Here is a 12767-nt window from a genome sequence, read left to right as displayed (position 1 = left end):
CTTTTTTATTAATTATTTATTAATGATAGAGTATGTCGCAAAGTTCCATAATGCAAAAGTATTTAATCAGTTTATTCATTTAAATCACAAAATTACAAAATAAAATTTATGCGAAAAAAAGATAAAAAAAGAATTAACATGCATATAATAAATTTTATCATATTTAAAAATAAATTCTATAATAATGAAAAATGAATAGAAAATATATCATTGATGTTGATTTAATAATAATTAAAAACAATTAATTAAAAAGAATCTTATATTAAAATTAATATGAGAAATTTATCTAAATTAGTTTAGTTTCAAAATATAAGTTAAAAAAATTTTAATTTAAAAATGTAAAAATTTTGATTAGAAAACATAAATAATGTTTTTATTAATTAATATGACATTTTTAAAGCAATTTTTTATTCTTTTCACATAATATTACTTTTCTTATCTATAACTTTTAATATCTCCTTGTATATTCTGCTATACTAATAACAAATCAACAAAAAAAAGCAAGAATGAAATTTAAAACATTTTATTCAAAATTAAATTATTAAATATCTATTTATCGAATCTATTTTTTTAATTTTTGAAACATCTTTAAAATATCCAATTAATGATCTATTTTTTTATTTATAATGTCAATATTTAGTTTTAATTCCAATCATTATTAACGTTGTAATCTTCTTCTCAGCTGAATCGGTAATGTTGAGAATGATACTAAAATGATAAGGGAGTCCTGAAAGAAGCATGAAAACAAAAAAATATATTGAATGTTAGATCTATTCTATATCTTGTCTGTGATATATCGATTAAATAGCATCGAAAAATTAGTATAGTATTTCTAGTGACGTATCTATTTTAACCTTATTTCATGATTTGTTTGTACAGCTTAAAAAAGTATGGCGACGTGGGAAGGTGAAAAATTTCAAGAAATCGGGAATGCCGATAATATTGAAGAAAATTTTGATATCCTTGTGACGCATGATCTTCAAGATTGTTTAGATGATAGTTTAGACATAACCAGTTTTGGAAAAGTGTATGAACAAAATACTGTATTTGATTATGAAAAATATTCCGATGATGATGCTCCTATTGACGAAAAACTATCTAATGATAATTCCACCGAGTAAGATCACATAAATTTTTTATTTTCTTTTACTAAATATAATATAAATTTCTTATAATTTAAATATATATGAAAAATGAGAAATCAATAAATAAAATATAAATTATTCATAACCTATCTATTTGTAATAACAAAAAATTGTGACATCCTTATAAGGATATAACATTTTGAAATTAGACTTTTAATTTTCAATATTAAATCTTTCACATATATACGATTATTAAATACTTAAATACTAATATCTTATTTACATTTTTTTATCAAATATATTATTTAATTTAATTGTACATATGATCTTTTTTTTTAAATTTTAATTCAAAATATCTTTTATTATGTTTTCATATTCAATATTTGTTAATTATATTGATATAATATAATATTTATTAATATTATATAATTAATAAATATTTATTAATTATATATAGTATAATATAATAAAATAATTTCAATAATTCTATCTTGATTTTCTTGAGTTTTATAATAAATATAACAATGTATGTATATTATTATTATTATTTATATGATATATATACATATATCATATATTATTATAGGTCAATACATCATTCAATTAGTCCTCATGAAATTTATATGCGAATTCATTCTGATCAAGATGATATTTCAAACAAATCTGTATATGCAAATAATATAATTGAAAGTACTGTTTTGGATATAAATCAAAAACATATTGGTCGATATACTTGTGAATATGAGGGTTGTAATAGAACTTATAGTACAGTTGGAAATCTACGTACTCACATGAAAACACATAAAGGTAAAAAAAGATTTTATATATTTCTTAATTTAAAAAGGGCAAATATAAATTTTTCATAAATTTCATCTATCATAGAATTTTATTAATTTTATATTAATAAAAAATATTGAATGCTTTTGTTCCTAACATGTAAAGTGCTTTAATTATAATTAATAGCATACTAACAATTTTGTTTTTATAATTATTTATAATAATTTAAAAAATATTAATATTAATGTCTTAAATTTTAAAAATTATTAGTATTTTATTTGTATGATGAAGTAAAGATGTGCTTTGCATGTCACATTATAATGTAATGTATCATATTAATTTCTTTTTCTCTCTTTGTGCTTGTTAAGGAAAATAAGGTAAGCTTAAGAAAAATTATTAATTGGTGTTATATTTCTTGTTATTAATACATAAAAACATATAAAGTCTGCTGATGCTTTATAAATTTTTTATGTACACTTTTTTCATTTGTTATAAAATTATCAATGCTGGTATAAAGGGAACGCTTCGACCTGCATGGCTTTCAGATACTGCAAGCAATAGGTAGTCCAGCAAACTTTTTATGTGGAGGGAATTCTCAAAACTTTCAGGCGAGTATCGATTTAAATGTGCAGAACCAAGTTGTGGCAAGGCATTTCTTACATCGTACAGTCTTAAGATTCATATTAGAGTACATACAAAAGTGAAACCATTTGAATGCAATCACAAAGGCTGTGAAAAAGCATTCAATACTCTTTACAGACTGAGAGCTCACCAAAGACTACACAGTGGTAACACCTTTAATTGTGAAGAAACTGGATGTGTTAAATTCTTCACTACTTTAAGTGATCTCAAGAAACATATTCGTACTCATACTCAAGAAAGACCTTACAAGTATGTTTTTTTGATATTTTTTTAATTGATTTTTATTCACAGTTTTGTGCTTAATTATGCTTTGGTATTTTATTTTTCTTATTTTTAAAACATATGTAATAATAATATATGTATATTTTAAACAGATAGAAAATATACATAAATATAAAGAATATATGTATATACACAAATTTAACAATAAAAAATAAATATAACCATTATTGAATTCTTGGTGTATAATATTAACATTGAAACTAATACTTTAAATATATTTTAAAATGTACTATCCAATTTTTATATTTCTTTTTATGTTATCAAATGAATTATATATAATATATATAATGGATGTAAAAAAGTATATTGCTTTTTTAGATGTCGAGAAAAAGGATGTGGTAAAGCCTTTACAGCGTCGCATCATTTGAAAACGCATAAGAGAACTCATACCGGAGAACGACCTTATGTATGTACTATTGGAAATTGCAAACGATCTTTTACTACACCTCATAGTCTAAAGAGTCATTTGAAAACTCATAAGAGAACAAATAATAATGATGAAATGGTACATAAAAAATTTTGAATTTATTATATTTTTTTAAATGCTTATATTATTTTATACATAATATATTTTACAGAAACATAAAGGCAATCAAGATGATTACAGAAACCAAAGAAATAGTGAGATATTGAAAACAGAAATCGACGTTGATAAAATAAGGAATACAAATGTGCCATGTTATGCCATTATACCATTATCTTCTAGCAATACACAAACTAAGGAAAGTATTACTTATTTATCTATAGAAAATCCAAATGATGAATCAACTTCTACAAATGAAATAATACATATTTTAAGTCAAAACAGAATAAATAAAGAACTTGATTACAATATTACTAATAAAAATACTGAAAATTTAAATAAATCTGCAAATGTCACTCTTCTTACATCAGAAAATATTATTTTAAATAATTTTACCGAACATACAATTGATAACTTTAATAATAATGAAAATTATGATAAATTTAAAATATTTAATGAAGTAAATGATTCGAATTTACGAGATCAAAATCAACAATATATTTCTAATTCTTCGACAGAAGTTCAAGATAGCAAAAATAATAAAAATAAGTCTAATTCAATAAATTTAGAGCAAAATATTATACAAAATGGTTTACAGAACACTATTGCTCATATTTCAGAAGAACCTGATTTTACAAATAATGTACAACAATATAACAACGATAATACTATTGTCAAGAAAGCTTACGATAATGGAGCAAATGTAAACACAATTGTTGAAAATAATAACGCCACTTTGTATGATACAAATTCTGTTACTAGTCATGTATCAAATATAGTTAGTTCCTCTAATGAGACTCAACTTTTTGATAGAGAGATAGAAAATTTACCATTTATTAATGACAGTTTACAAACTGGATCTCTTAATGAAGTTGAACATGTATTGAATTCTAACGTTATTACAACTACGCAGTCGGAAGCTATTGAATTAGCTATAGCATCTGAAGAAGAAATACCTTCCCCTTGGATAGATGTTATGGCAATGGCAACTCCATCTGCTTTGAGAAGACAGTCTTGGTCAGAATTAAATGCATTTCCAACAGCTGTTCACTCGTTAGTTGATTTAGTTGAGCCAGAACCATATCCATTACAGATTGAAAATCAATTGCAGCCATTACAACAAGTAGATAATATAAATTTAGTAGATGTAGAAAATATTAATACATGTATCGAAGTTAGACGTTATCAAGAAAGCAATAATGAGAAACAAAACGAAGATAGTATAAAAGTAAAAAAGAATAGAAATATTCTGCAAGAAATTACAGCTGAAGCAGATATATGCAAATGCATTGATTGTAAATGTGATCATCAGCAAAATTGTCAAAATTGCTCAAATAATACAATTCCTGAAAATAATAAAAAGCATATGTCATCAAAAATGGTAGATGATTTCGTGTCTTGTTTACAAAGAGAATGTTCTTGTGACAATGAGCCCGGTGGTTGTGGGTCTTGTTGTGTTGTGATTTGTTTAAAAACATTACAACAATTGCAAAAAGTATTTAGTCGTAATTGTTGTAAAAGTACTAACAGTGTAACATGTTGTAGAGAAGAATTGTTACCTCCATTAATGAAGTGTCAATTAACAAAAAACCAATGAAACAAATATTTTATTGTGTAACTAGTCATGTTAAAAGAAACAAATTTTTATATAAATATTGAGTAAGAATTTGTTATTTATCATAATGTATAAAATGATTGCTAAGCTTTAAAATGCACATTTTCTTATAAATGTCGATTTTTTTAAATTTTGTCTAGGACAATTGAGAGTATAGGACTGTACATACCTGTACTATATTTCAAGACTTTGTTATATAGATACGATTTTTAAATGTTATATATTTTCATGTGTGTGAATATTATATATATATTTGTAGATTTTTTACTTATAAAATTTTTAAATGTACATCACTGTTGAATTATTTATATATAAAAAAAAAAAAAGGATTGTATTATTGTATCATATTAGCAAGATACCATTTTAAGATAACTAATGCCAAATTTGATATTCATGTATTAAGTATATGAGTATGACATTTTTAATGTACAAATACTATGTATATAACATTCTTATACATAATAATAGTTGTAAGATATTTGAATTTATATTACATTGTAATTCAACAATGTTTATGAATTTATATAAAAATTAGAAAAAATTTATCAATTATTTGTGATTGTGCGCGTGTATGATGTACTAAAAATATTAATTGTTAAAAAAAATAAAATATTTATTGTTTAGCAATTGTTTTGAATTTTAAAAAGTATGAAAAATATTTGTAAATATAATATTATAATATTTAAAACCAAAGTATATTTTTTTTATATTAGACAGATATGAATTTTGAATTATTTAAAAATTAAATTAACAGTTTTCACTTTCAAATTTTCACTTTCAAAATTGTTAAAGGTATTTATTAAATATAAAAATATATCTAATTATATTTTATATAAAAAAATTGCTTTAATTAAAAGAATTTTGTTAATAATTAATAAATTATATTAAAAGTTATCTATTGTTATTTTTTTTCATTACATATTATTTTGTGATGAGGTCAGTTACATATATACATACATGTATATATATATAACTTAGTAATTGTTTTAATATTACTATATTTTTTACATATGACGACATATATCCTAAAAAATTTAATAATTACATAAGAATAATATTTTAACACATACTCAATGCTTGATTAATGTTTATTGTACAGCTTGCACTAGAGCTTCTGAAACTTCAATTGCAATTGTTGCTGCAGCTTTATCTTGATCAGTTGTTGCAGATGAAAGTTCTTGTTGAGCTTTACTAAGAAGTTCTCTAATTGCTGAACTATCAAGATTTTCTACAGGATGAGCTTCTTCTGCTAAAATCTATTTAATATTTTTTTTTATAATATTTTAATAAAAAATAAGAAATTATTTAATAATTTGTTATATTTACATTGTTATTGTTATAGAATTGTACTAAATACATACCTGTACACTATTGTTTTCATTTATAGTAACTGTACCCGAAGAAACAAAAATTTTTTTGACTGATCCATCTTGTTCATATACTGTGACTACACCAGGTTTTAATACAGCTAAAGTAGGAACATGTTTTGGTAAAATACCAAAAGAACCAGAAAATGATGGTACATCTACTTGTTTAATTACAGATTCATCATAAAACACCTATAATAATTAATTATTAATTTATAATGTCCAATAATATGTACAAACAATATATTTATTACCTGATTAGCTCCAGCAAAAGTAAATTTCATTTCATCGCTAATAGGTTTATCAGCATAAGTTCTTCTTTGATTACGAATGTATTTTAAATAAGGGCGAAGATTACGTGCAATCGTAGCCATCTTAATATGCTGTAGCAAAAAATTATTTGCGAAATTATATACAAGTTTTGATTTTTTATATTACAATAAATGATTATTAAAGCTGGTTACATCATAATTCGATCTACATGTGTCGCCCATCTTTTAAATCTGAACGCGTTAAAGAGACAAGGTATATGAAAAAATAGTTGAACATATTTTGGTTTTATTATTAACTATACGTTCAATAAACTCACCGTTAATATATTCAAATAATATTTATGTTATAGCAATTATTACAGATATAAGAAGTTAATCACTTATTGCAACCAGCCAGACCAAATTAAATGCATAGGACAGTACAAACGACAAAGTTTACTATTATACTCAAACGATGGCGTTACTATAGAAATACTTCAGTAATGCCCTCTTGTTTTAAATCGATTTTATTTAAATAAGATTTATTCGAATTCAAAATTTTTTAAAAATTTAATCAAATTGATTTATATAAAAAAGTTTAAGAACTTCTATTTGTAATTTAAGATGAAATTAAATTTAAAAAAAAATTAACAAAACTTATACATTTAAATAAAATTTATACAAATTATTTATATATCACTTATATTTCTATATTTATCATTTCATATTAATAATTTTTTAATTTATGCATAAAAAATTATAATTTTTCATTATGTGATCAGATAAATATTTAAATATTTTTAAATATATATATATATATATATATTGACCTGTATCATATAATATATTAATTTGATTTATAATTATTAAAATTGATTTATATATAATTAATTATTTTAATTTAATTATTTAATTTATTAATTATTGAAATAAAATAAGACGAAATTAAAAATTTAACAATTTATTTTTTAATAAAATTATAATAATTATTAGAAAATAATAGATATTCAATAAGTAAGTATTATCAGCAAATATAAAATAACAATTTTATTTTAATATTTTAATTACATATTAAATTAACAATAGTTTTAATATTAAAAATATGTTTAATAATGTTTCAATATTAAAAAAATGTATATTTTTACTAAAATTTTTATGTAGTGTGTATAATTTTCATTCATTATAAAAAATGATTACAAAATTCATAACTAATAAAGCTAACTAATAATATGCAACATTTTCGTTCTTTCTTTTGTAATATATATATATATTTATATCATAAAGAATTTATATCTATAAATTCTCTAAGGAGTGAACGAAAATTTGTCTATTAAACAAAACATTTAACGATGTTTGTTTAAAATATTTTTAAATATTAATATCTTTTCTCACTAATTTTTCTTATTCTAATTAAATATTTACAATCATATTTCAAACATTTTATAAAAATAATTGACATTTTGATCACAAAAACGCTTATTGTATAAACATGTCCCAATGAAAATTTATAAGATTTACGAGATTCAATTTCACAAATGACTTTGTTTACTAATATGAACTAATTGTTTTTAATATCGAAGACAGTTTTGTTCGCAGATGTAAACTAAGCAAACTAATAGTTGCTGTCTCACAATATAGTATTTGATGTGTCTTAAACGTCAACTCCATCGGACGAGGTATCCGAACTCTGATCCTGATTTTCTTGATGTCTCGATTTTAGATGTCTCTCAAGATCTCTTCGCCTAACTAAAACTTTTCCGCACAAGTCACATCTATAAGGTGTCTCACCATCTGCATGCAATCGAACATGTTTATTCAAATTGCTAGGATCTCCAAAAGGTCGCAAACAATATTTGCACTTTAATGGTTTATAACCGGTATGAGTTCTGTAAACGAAAAAGATGTAAAATTTATTAATATTTTTTTTTTCTTTTTTTTTTTTTTTGGTGAACTTTTTACAAATGAATTTTTGGAAAAATATTTACTACAAATATTAAATATAAATATTAAATATTTTTTTGGAAAGACAATGAATTAAAATATTATAATATTGTCATTTGACAAAAAGAGTAGAGCATTTAGTTATAATTTCAAGTTGATCAAATAAATAAATAAGATAAAAAGTTTAAAGCACTTACCTAATGTGAATTTTTAGGCCATATTTTCTCGAGTAAACTTTTCCACAATAAATACAAAGATGCCCTTGCTTCGATTTCCCAAGATTGCTAACTATCGTTTCCATTTGCGCTGCGTGAACATCAGCACTGATCGATGCTGTGCTCGTTTGAACATTGTACGATGTTAAAACATTATCGGCTCTCGTTAAGGGGCACACATTTGTGAACATGTTGTTTTGATTTGTGTATGGTTTGAAAGCAGATTGACGATAGGGAAGTACATCTTTGCCTGTGGGAGAGACTCGAATCGAGGAGTTTGGAGAAACTTGCATGGAACTTGGGGAAAACGGATTCGAGGATGATGGAGATGGTTGTTGTGATGATTCTGATGAATTGTTACTAGGAGGAATAAGATTGTTATCCATAGTTTCTACTAAGATTGGCGATATTCTGGTGGACGAGGGTTCTGGAGATCTTGTTAGTTTGAATCTGAAAGTCGACTGAGGAAACAAGCTGAGAGCCAAGCTTGGCCTCGGCGATAAGGTATACTCTTTCGTCAGAATAGACCATAGGTGATTAGTGTCCAGTCGATTGCACTTTAGGGCTAGGTGAATTTTCAAAGGATTGGGATATTCGAACAGCTTGTTGCATATGTGACAGATGTAGCGATTCTGACCTGAAATCATACACACATGTTTTATTTAATTAAAACTTGCACGATAAATTATGAATTTGTGAATTTTCCGAAACAAGCAATTGTTGTGTTTTTATTATTTATTTACCTTGGATGTTGGAGGGAGTTAAGAAAGGGATGTTAAGCATCGCTAGAATATTTTCTGTAAACCACATAAGCAAAGGTTCCCCAGGAGTTACATTTCTTATCGTTTTCAACACTACACCATTGTCACTGATCATTAGAAGAACATTGCAACTTTGACAGTCGTTTGCAAATTTAACGATTTTTAACCAGCAAGAAGTGCTCACAAGACCATCTACGCAGAACAAACGGCCCTCGGCATCGATAACTTCAACCTTCAACGATCAATGAAATTTTTTTTAATTTAATAATTTAGATAGATAATTAAAAATCATATTTGTTTTCTTTCTTTTTTCTTTTTCTTTTTATACTTACGTATTGAATTACGGACGAACTCTTCTGTGATAATTTGTTCAAATCAACGGTCTCCGTTGATGATTCCCTTTTAAGGAATCCAGCAGCTCTAACTATGGGTCTGTCCAAGCATCCTTGAGATAAGGATGTCTTTTCGAACGCCTCAATATTCATCATTAAAGCGTTTTCGCTAATAATAGGATACATAATAGCACTGGTCGATTCCATTTTTATTTTAACTTTTAAAGTTTAACTATTTCTTTTAAACGTAAAAACGGCGTGTAAATTTACTCTGCACTGTCTTTTCTTCTTTCCTTTTTTTAACCGCACCACCGATTTTTCAATTTTTACAAATAACAATTTCTTTTTGTTATTTGTATTTATATTTTTGTTCGAAAAAAATTACGAACATCCAAGAAACTGTTTTACTTCAGAAAATGAATCGATGTCGATGTTGACAATAGTCACGATCCACTTGCGAGAGGAAGATTGAGGAAGGATTATATCGATAATAATATAATTGGTACGTAAGATAATTTTGGATGAGAAGAACACGATGTCAAAATGTCAACTAAATTGAATTTGTATTCCGCACATGGCTTAAATATATTCGGGAGATTCGTGCCCCAAATTGACCGGGGGGTTAGGGGGATACACTTCCCCTCCACTCTACTCTTTCTAGCCAGTGTATGGGTAATTGTATTTAAAGAGACAAGAGGGTAAATCGGCCCCCTTGCTCGCCGTTCGCGAATCATGATGCGTTACCAATCATTAGGGGTGTGGTTAAACTTAACGAGAAGAATTTTTGGAAGGGATGACTTTTTCGAGGATTTTTGATTTTCGAGAGAAATCGCACAAAATTTGGAAAATCTAAAATTATGAAATTTAAAATTATTTGTTAATTTTTAACAAAATTCATGGATTTATTAATATTTGCTCGATTAAATTAAGTTGTCATGTATTTTTAATACAATTTTAATACAATATTGTTGATAGTAAAGGGAAAAGATGAGATAAATTGGAATAAAATTAATAGTAAAATGATTTTACAATATGTTTACAATAGAAAAAAAAATGACTTGAGTTTAACAGTTTGAAATTAAAAAGTTTTTTCTTAATTCTTTGTACAATAATTTCCTTTATGTATTTATAATATAGAATTCTATATAGAATTACTTGGATAAATATAATTCTTTTTTCATTTTTTTCTATATTTAAATATCTTTCAAAAAATATTATTATTTTATGTGCAAAATGATCATTTAAGATTTTTGTAATTAGTTAATTTATATGTAATAATATAAATATAATATATTAATAATAATAAATATATGTTAATAAAAAATAATATTTATTAAATATTATAATCAATATATTCAAATATAAATACAAATTTTTTTTTCAAGAGAATAAAAGTTCTATATTATTCTATATTATATTCTATATTATTATAGTATAAAATCTCTTAAATGAAAATGTATATATATTTTTTTAAATGAAGACAAGATTTCTTAATTAAACATTTATTTTTTTACTTGAAATTCTTAAATATTGATTCCTATGATAAGAGGATTGTAAAAAAATGTACAAAGATTAAATTAAACTGAAATTTAAGTTATTTAATACATTAATTTTCGAAAAAAACAATTGAAAACAAATGATAATTATTATTATAATTATGTTATAATTATTTATATAAATTTTATAAAATTTGAATAAATTTTTTAACATTAAGAAAAGGAAATATATAAATAGAATAGATAAATAATATATAATAATTTTATATTATTAACACATTGTAGTTTTTTTATTTATTTAAGCTATTTTTTTATAGAAAAAATTATTTACTTATAATATATAAATAACGAACAATTATTGTTTAATAATTATTATGATCAATATTTTAAAGTTTAAATTTACGATTGAAAATTTTATGTTAATTTTTGTTAATATTAATTAAAGATTTAATTTTTAAGAAATTTTTATTTGCATATTTCCTATTTGATAGGATTATATAATTATTATATATATAATTATTAAAAATATATAATTATTATATATTTTTAAATCAAAATCAATTAATTTTCTAATATTATTAATTATTATTAATAATATTAGAATAACTATTTATATTAAATAAATTTAAACAAATTTAAAAGAAATTTAAATAAAACAATAAAATATACAAGATTTTACTTAATCTATTTTTTAGATAGCTTAATTTTTATAATTTATATAGATAAGAGTGATAATTTAATTTAATAATAATTATGATTGATATTTTAAATTGTTAAATTGTTAATTATTATTTAAATTTTTACGTTAATAATTTGTATATTAAAAAACATTTAATTTTTTATAAATTTGAACTTCCATTTATTTTCATTTATTATTTCGATAAAATAATATTATTATTTTATAATATTTATTATTTCAATAAAATTAATATGTTTGTATTTTATATTTTTGTATCAAAATTAATTTTATAAAATTTTTTAAATATTGTTAATAACTTTCGTTAAATAAATTTAAATAAATTAAAAAGAAATTGAAACAAAACAAGGAAAATATAGAAAACTCCAAATCTATTTCCAAAAATTAATACCTTCATTTTCATAATTTGTATAGATCGAGCGGTAATTTAGCTATGGCGGACAGTGCCTTTAGTTAAAAATCATCGTTCCGGAACGATGCACACGGTGAATTACTTTATTACCTTTGTTCATAAATTACCTATAGTCTTGATCGACTCGGTATAATGGATTGCCAAAGTGCCGAAGGTGCTACTAATTGAACTTGTTGCTGCAGGTACAAGGAAGAAGTCGGGGAAGCGTGACCGGGGCAAGTGTCGTTTAAGGATTGAATCGTAAATATCGTATTTGTCATTCGATGGTATTAGCCGTTTTTCGGTTACAGAAAATAATTACTGGCGCCGCATTTCTCTGCCCATTGAGATTTAGGTAATGTTATATGCATAGATATAATACATATACCCTT

The 12767-nt window shown here is 23.6% G+C and overlaps 3 protein-coding genes across 5 annotated transcripts; 1 reads left to right on the top strand and 2 right to left on the bottom strand.

Annotated features, from left to right (window-relative positions):
- The first annotated feature begins 890 nt into the window (after nucleotides 1-890).
- LOC108003065 (putative uncharacterized protein DDB_G0282499) lies at nucleotides 891-5818 on the top strand. 3 transcript variants are annotated; one of them, XM_017065152.3, is made up of 5 exons: nucleotides 891-1117; nucleotides 1672-1892; nucleotides 2471-2753; nucleotides 3105-3291; nucleotides 3365-5818. In XM_017065152.3, the coding sequence occupies exons 1-5, from the start codon at nucleotides 891-893 to the stop codon at nucleotides 4904-4906; spliced, it is 2460 nt and encodes an 819-aa protein (XP_016920641.2). In that variant the 3' UTR covers nucleotides 4907-5818. The 3 variants fall into 3 exon arrangements, with proteins under 3 accessions (XP_016920641.2, XP_016920642.2, XP_061936257.1); XM_017065153.3 differs by lacking the exon at nucleotides 891-1117 and having other exon boundaries at nucleotides 1751-1892; nucleotides 2408-2753; XM_062080273.1 differs by lacking the exon at nucleotides 891-1117 and having other exon boundaries at nucleotides 1757-1892; nucleotides 2231-2753.
- Nucleotides 5751-7032, bottom strand: LOC108003009 (ATP synthase subunit delta, mitochondrial). Its single transcript, XM_017065048.3, has 4 exons — nucleotides 6881-7032; nucleotides 6546-6674; nucleotides 6286-6483; nucleotides 5751-6180 (listed from the first exon to the last, which is right to left on the bottom strand). Exons 2-4 carry the CDS (start codon nucleotides 6663-6665, stop codon nucleotides 6013-6015), a joined length of 486 nt encoding a protein of 161 aa, XP_016920537.1. The 5' UTR covers nucleotides 6666-6674; nucleotides 6881-7032; the 3' UTR covers nucleotides 5751-6012.
- An 832-nt stretch (nucleotides 7033-7864) lies between these two features.
- On the bottom strand, nucleotides 7865-10411 carry LOC108003015 (zinc finger protein SNAI2). Its single transcript, XM_017065058.3, has 4 exons — nucleotides 9792-10411; nucleotides 9442-9691; nucleotides 8681-9335; nucleotides 7865-8428 (listed from the first exon to the last, which is right to left on the bottom strand). Exons 1-4 carry the CDS (start codon nucleotides 9996-9998, stop codon nucleotides 8194-8196), a joined length of 1347 nt encoding a protein of 448 aa, XP_016920547.1. The 5' UTR covers nucleotides 9999-10411; the 3' UTR covers nucleotides 7865-8193.
- Nucleotides 10412-12767: the final 2356 nt, after the last annotated feature.

Source organism: Apis cerana, linkage group LG10, assembly GCF_029169275.1.
Source record: "Apis cerana isolate GH-2021 linkage group LG10, AcerK_1.0, whole genome shotgun sequence".
Lineage (NCBI taxonomy): Eukaryota > Metazoa > Arthropoda > Insecta > Hymenoptera > Apidae > Apis > Apis cerana.
The sequence above is the reverse complement of the archived record's forward strand: the minus strand, read 5'-3'. Positions and strand labels throughout refer to the sequence as shown.

Excerpts from the sequence above, each read along its gene's own strand:
- LOC108003009 (XM_017065048.3), bottom strand. The coding sequence starts at position 6,665 with ATGGCTACGATTGCACGTAATCTTCGCCCTTATTTAAAATACATTCGT. Across the intron at positions 6,484-6,545 it reads CTTTTGCTGGAGCTAATCAG|GTGTTTTATGATGAATCTGT; the intron begins GTAATAAATATA and ends TAATTATTATAG. Across the intron at positions 6,181-6,285 it reads ATGAAAACAATAGTGTACAG|ATTTTAGCAGAAGAAGCTCA; the intron begins GTATGTATTTAG and ends AATATTAAATAG.
- LOC108003015 (XM_017065058.3), bottom strand. The coding sequence starts at position 9,998 with ATGGAATCGACCAGTGCTATTATGTATCCTATTATTAGCGAAAACGCT. Across the intron at positions 9,692-9,791 it reads GTTCGTCCGTAATTCAATAC|GTTGAAGTTATCGATGCCGA; the intron begins GTAAGTATAAAA and ends TGATCGTTGAAG. Across the intron at positions 8,429-8,680 it reads GGCCTAAAAATTCACATTAG|AACTCATACCGGTTATAAAC; the intron begins GTAAGTGCTTTA and ends TTTCGTTTACAG.
- LOC108003065 (XM_017065152.3), top strand. The coding sequence starts at position 891 with ATGGCGACGTGGGAAGGTGAAAAATTTCAAGAAATCGGGAATGCCGAT. Across the intron at positions 1,118-1,671 it reads TCTAATGATAATTCCACCGA|GTCAATACATCATTCAATTA; the intron begins GTAAGATCACAT and ends ATATTATTATAG. Across the intron at positions 3,292-3,364 it reads CAAATAATAATGATGAAATG|AAACATAAAGGCAATCAAGA; the intron begins GTACATAAAAAA and ends TATATTTTACAG.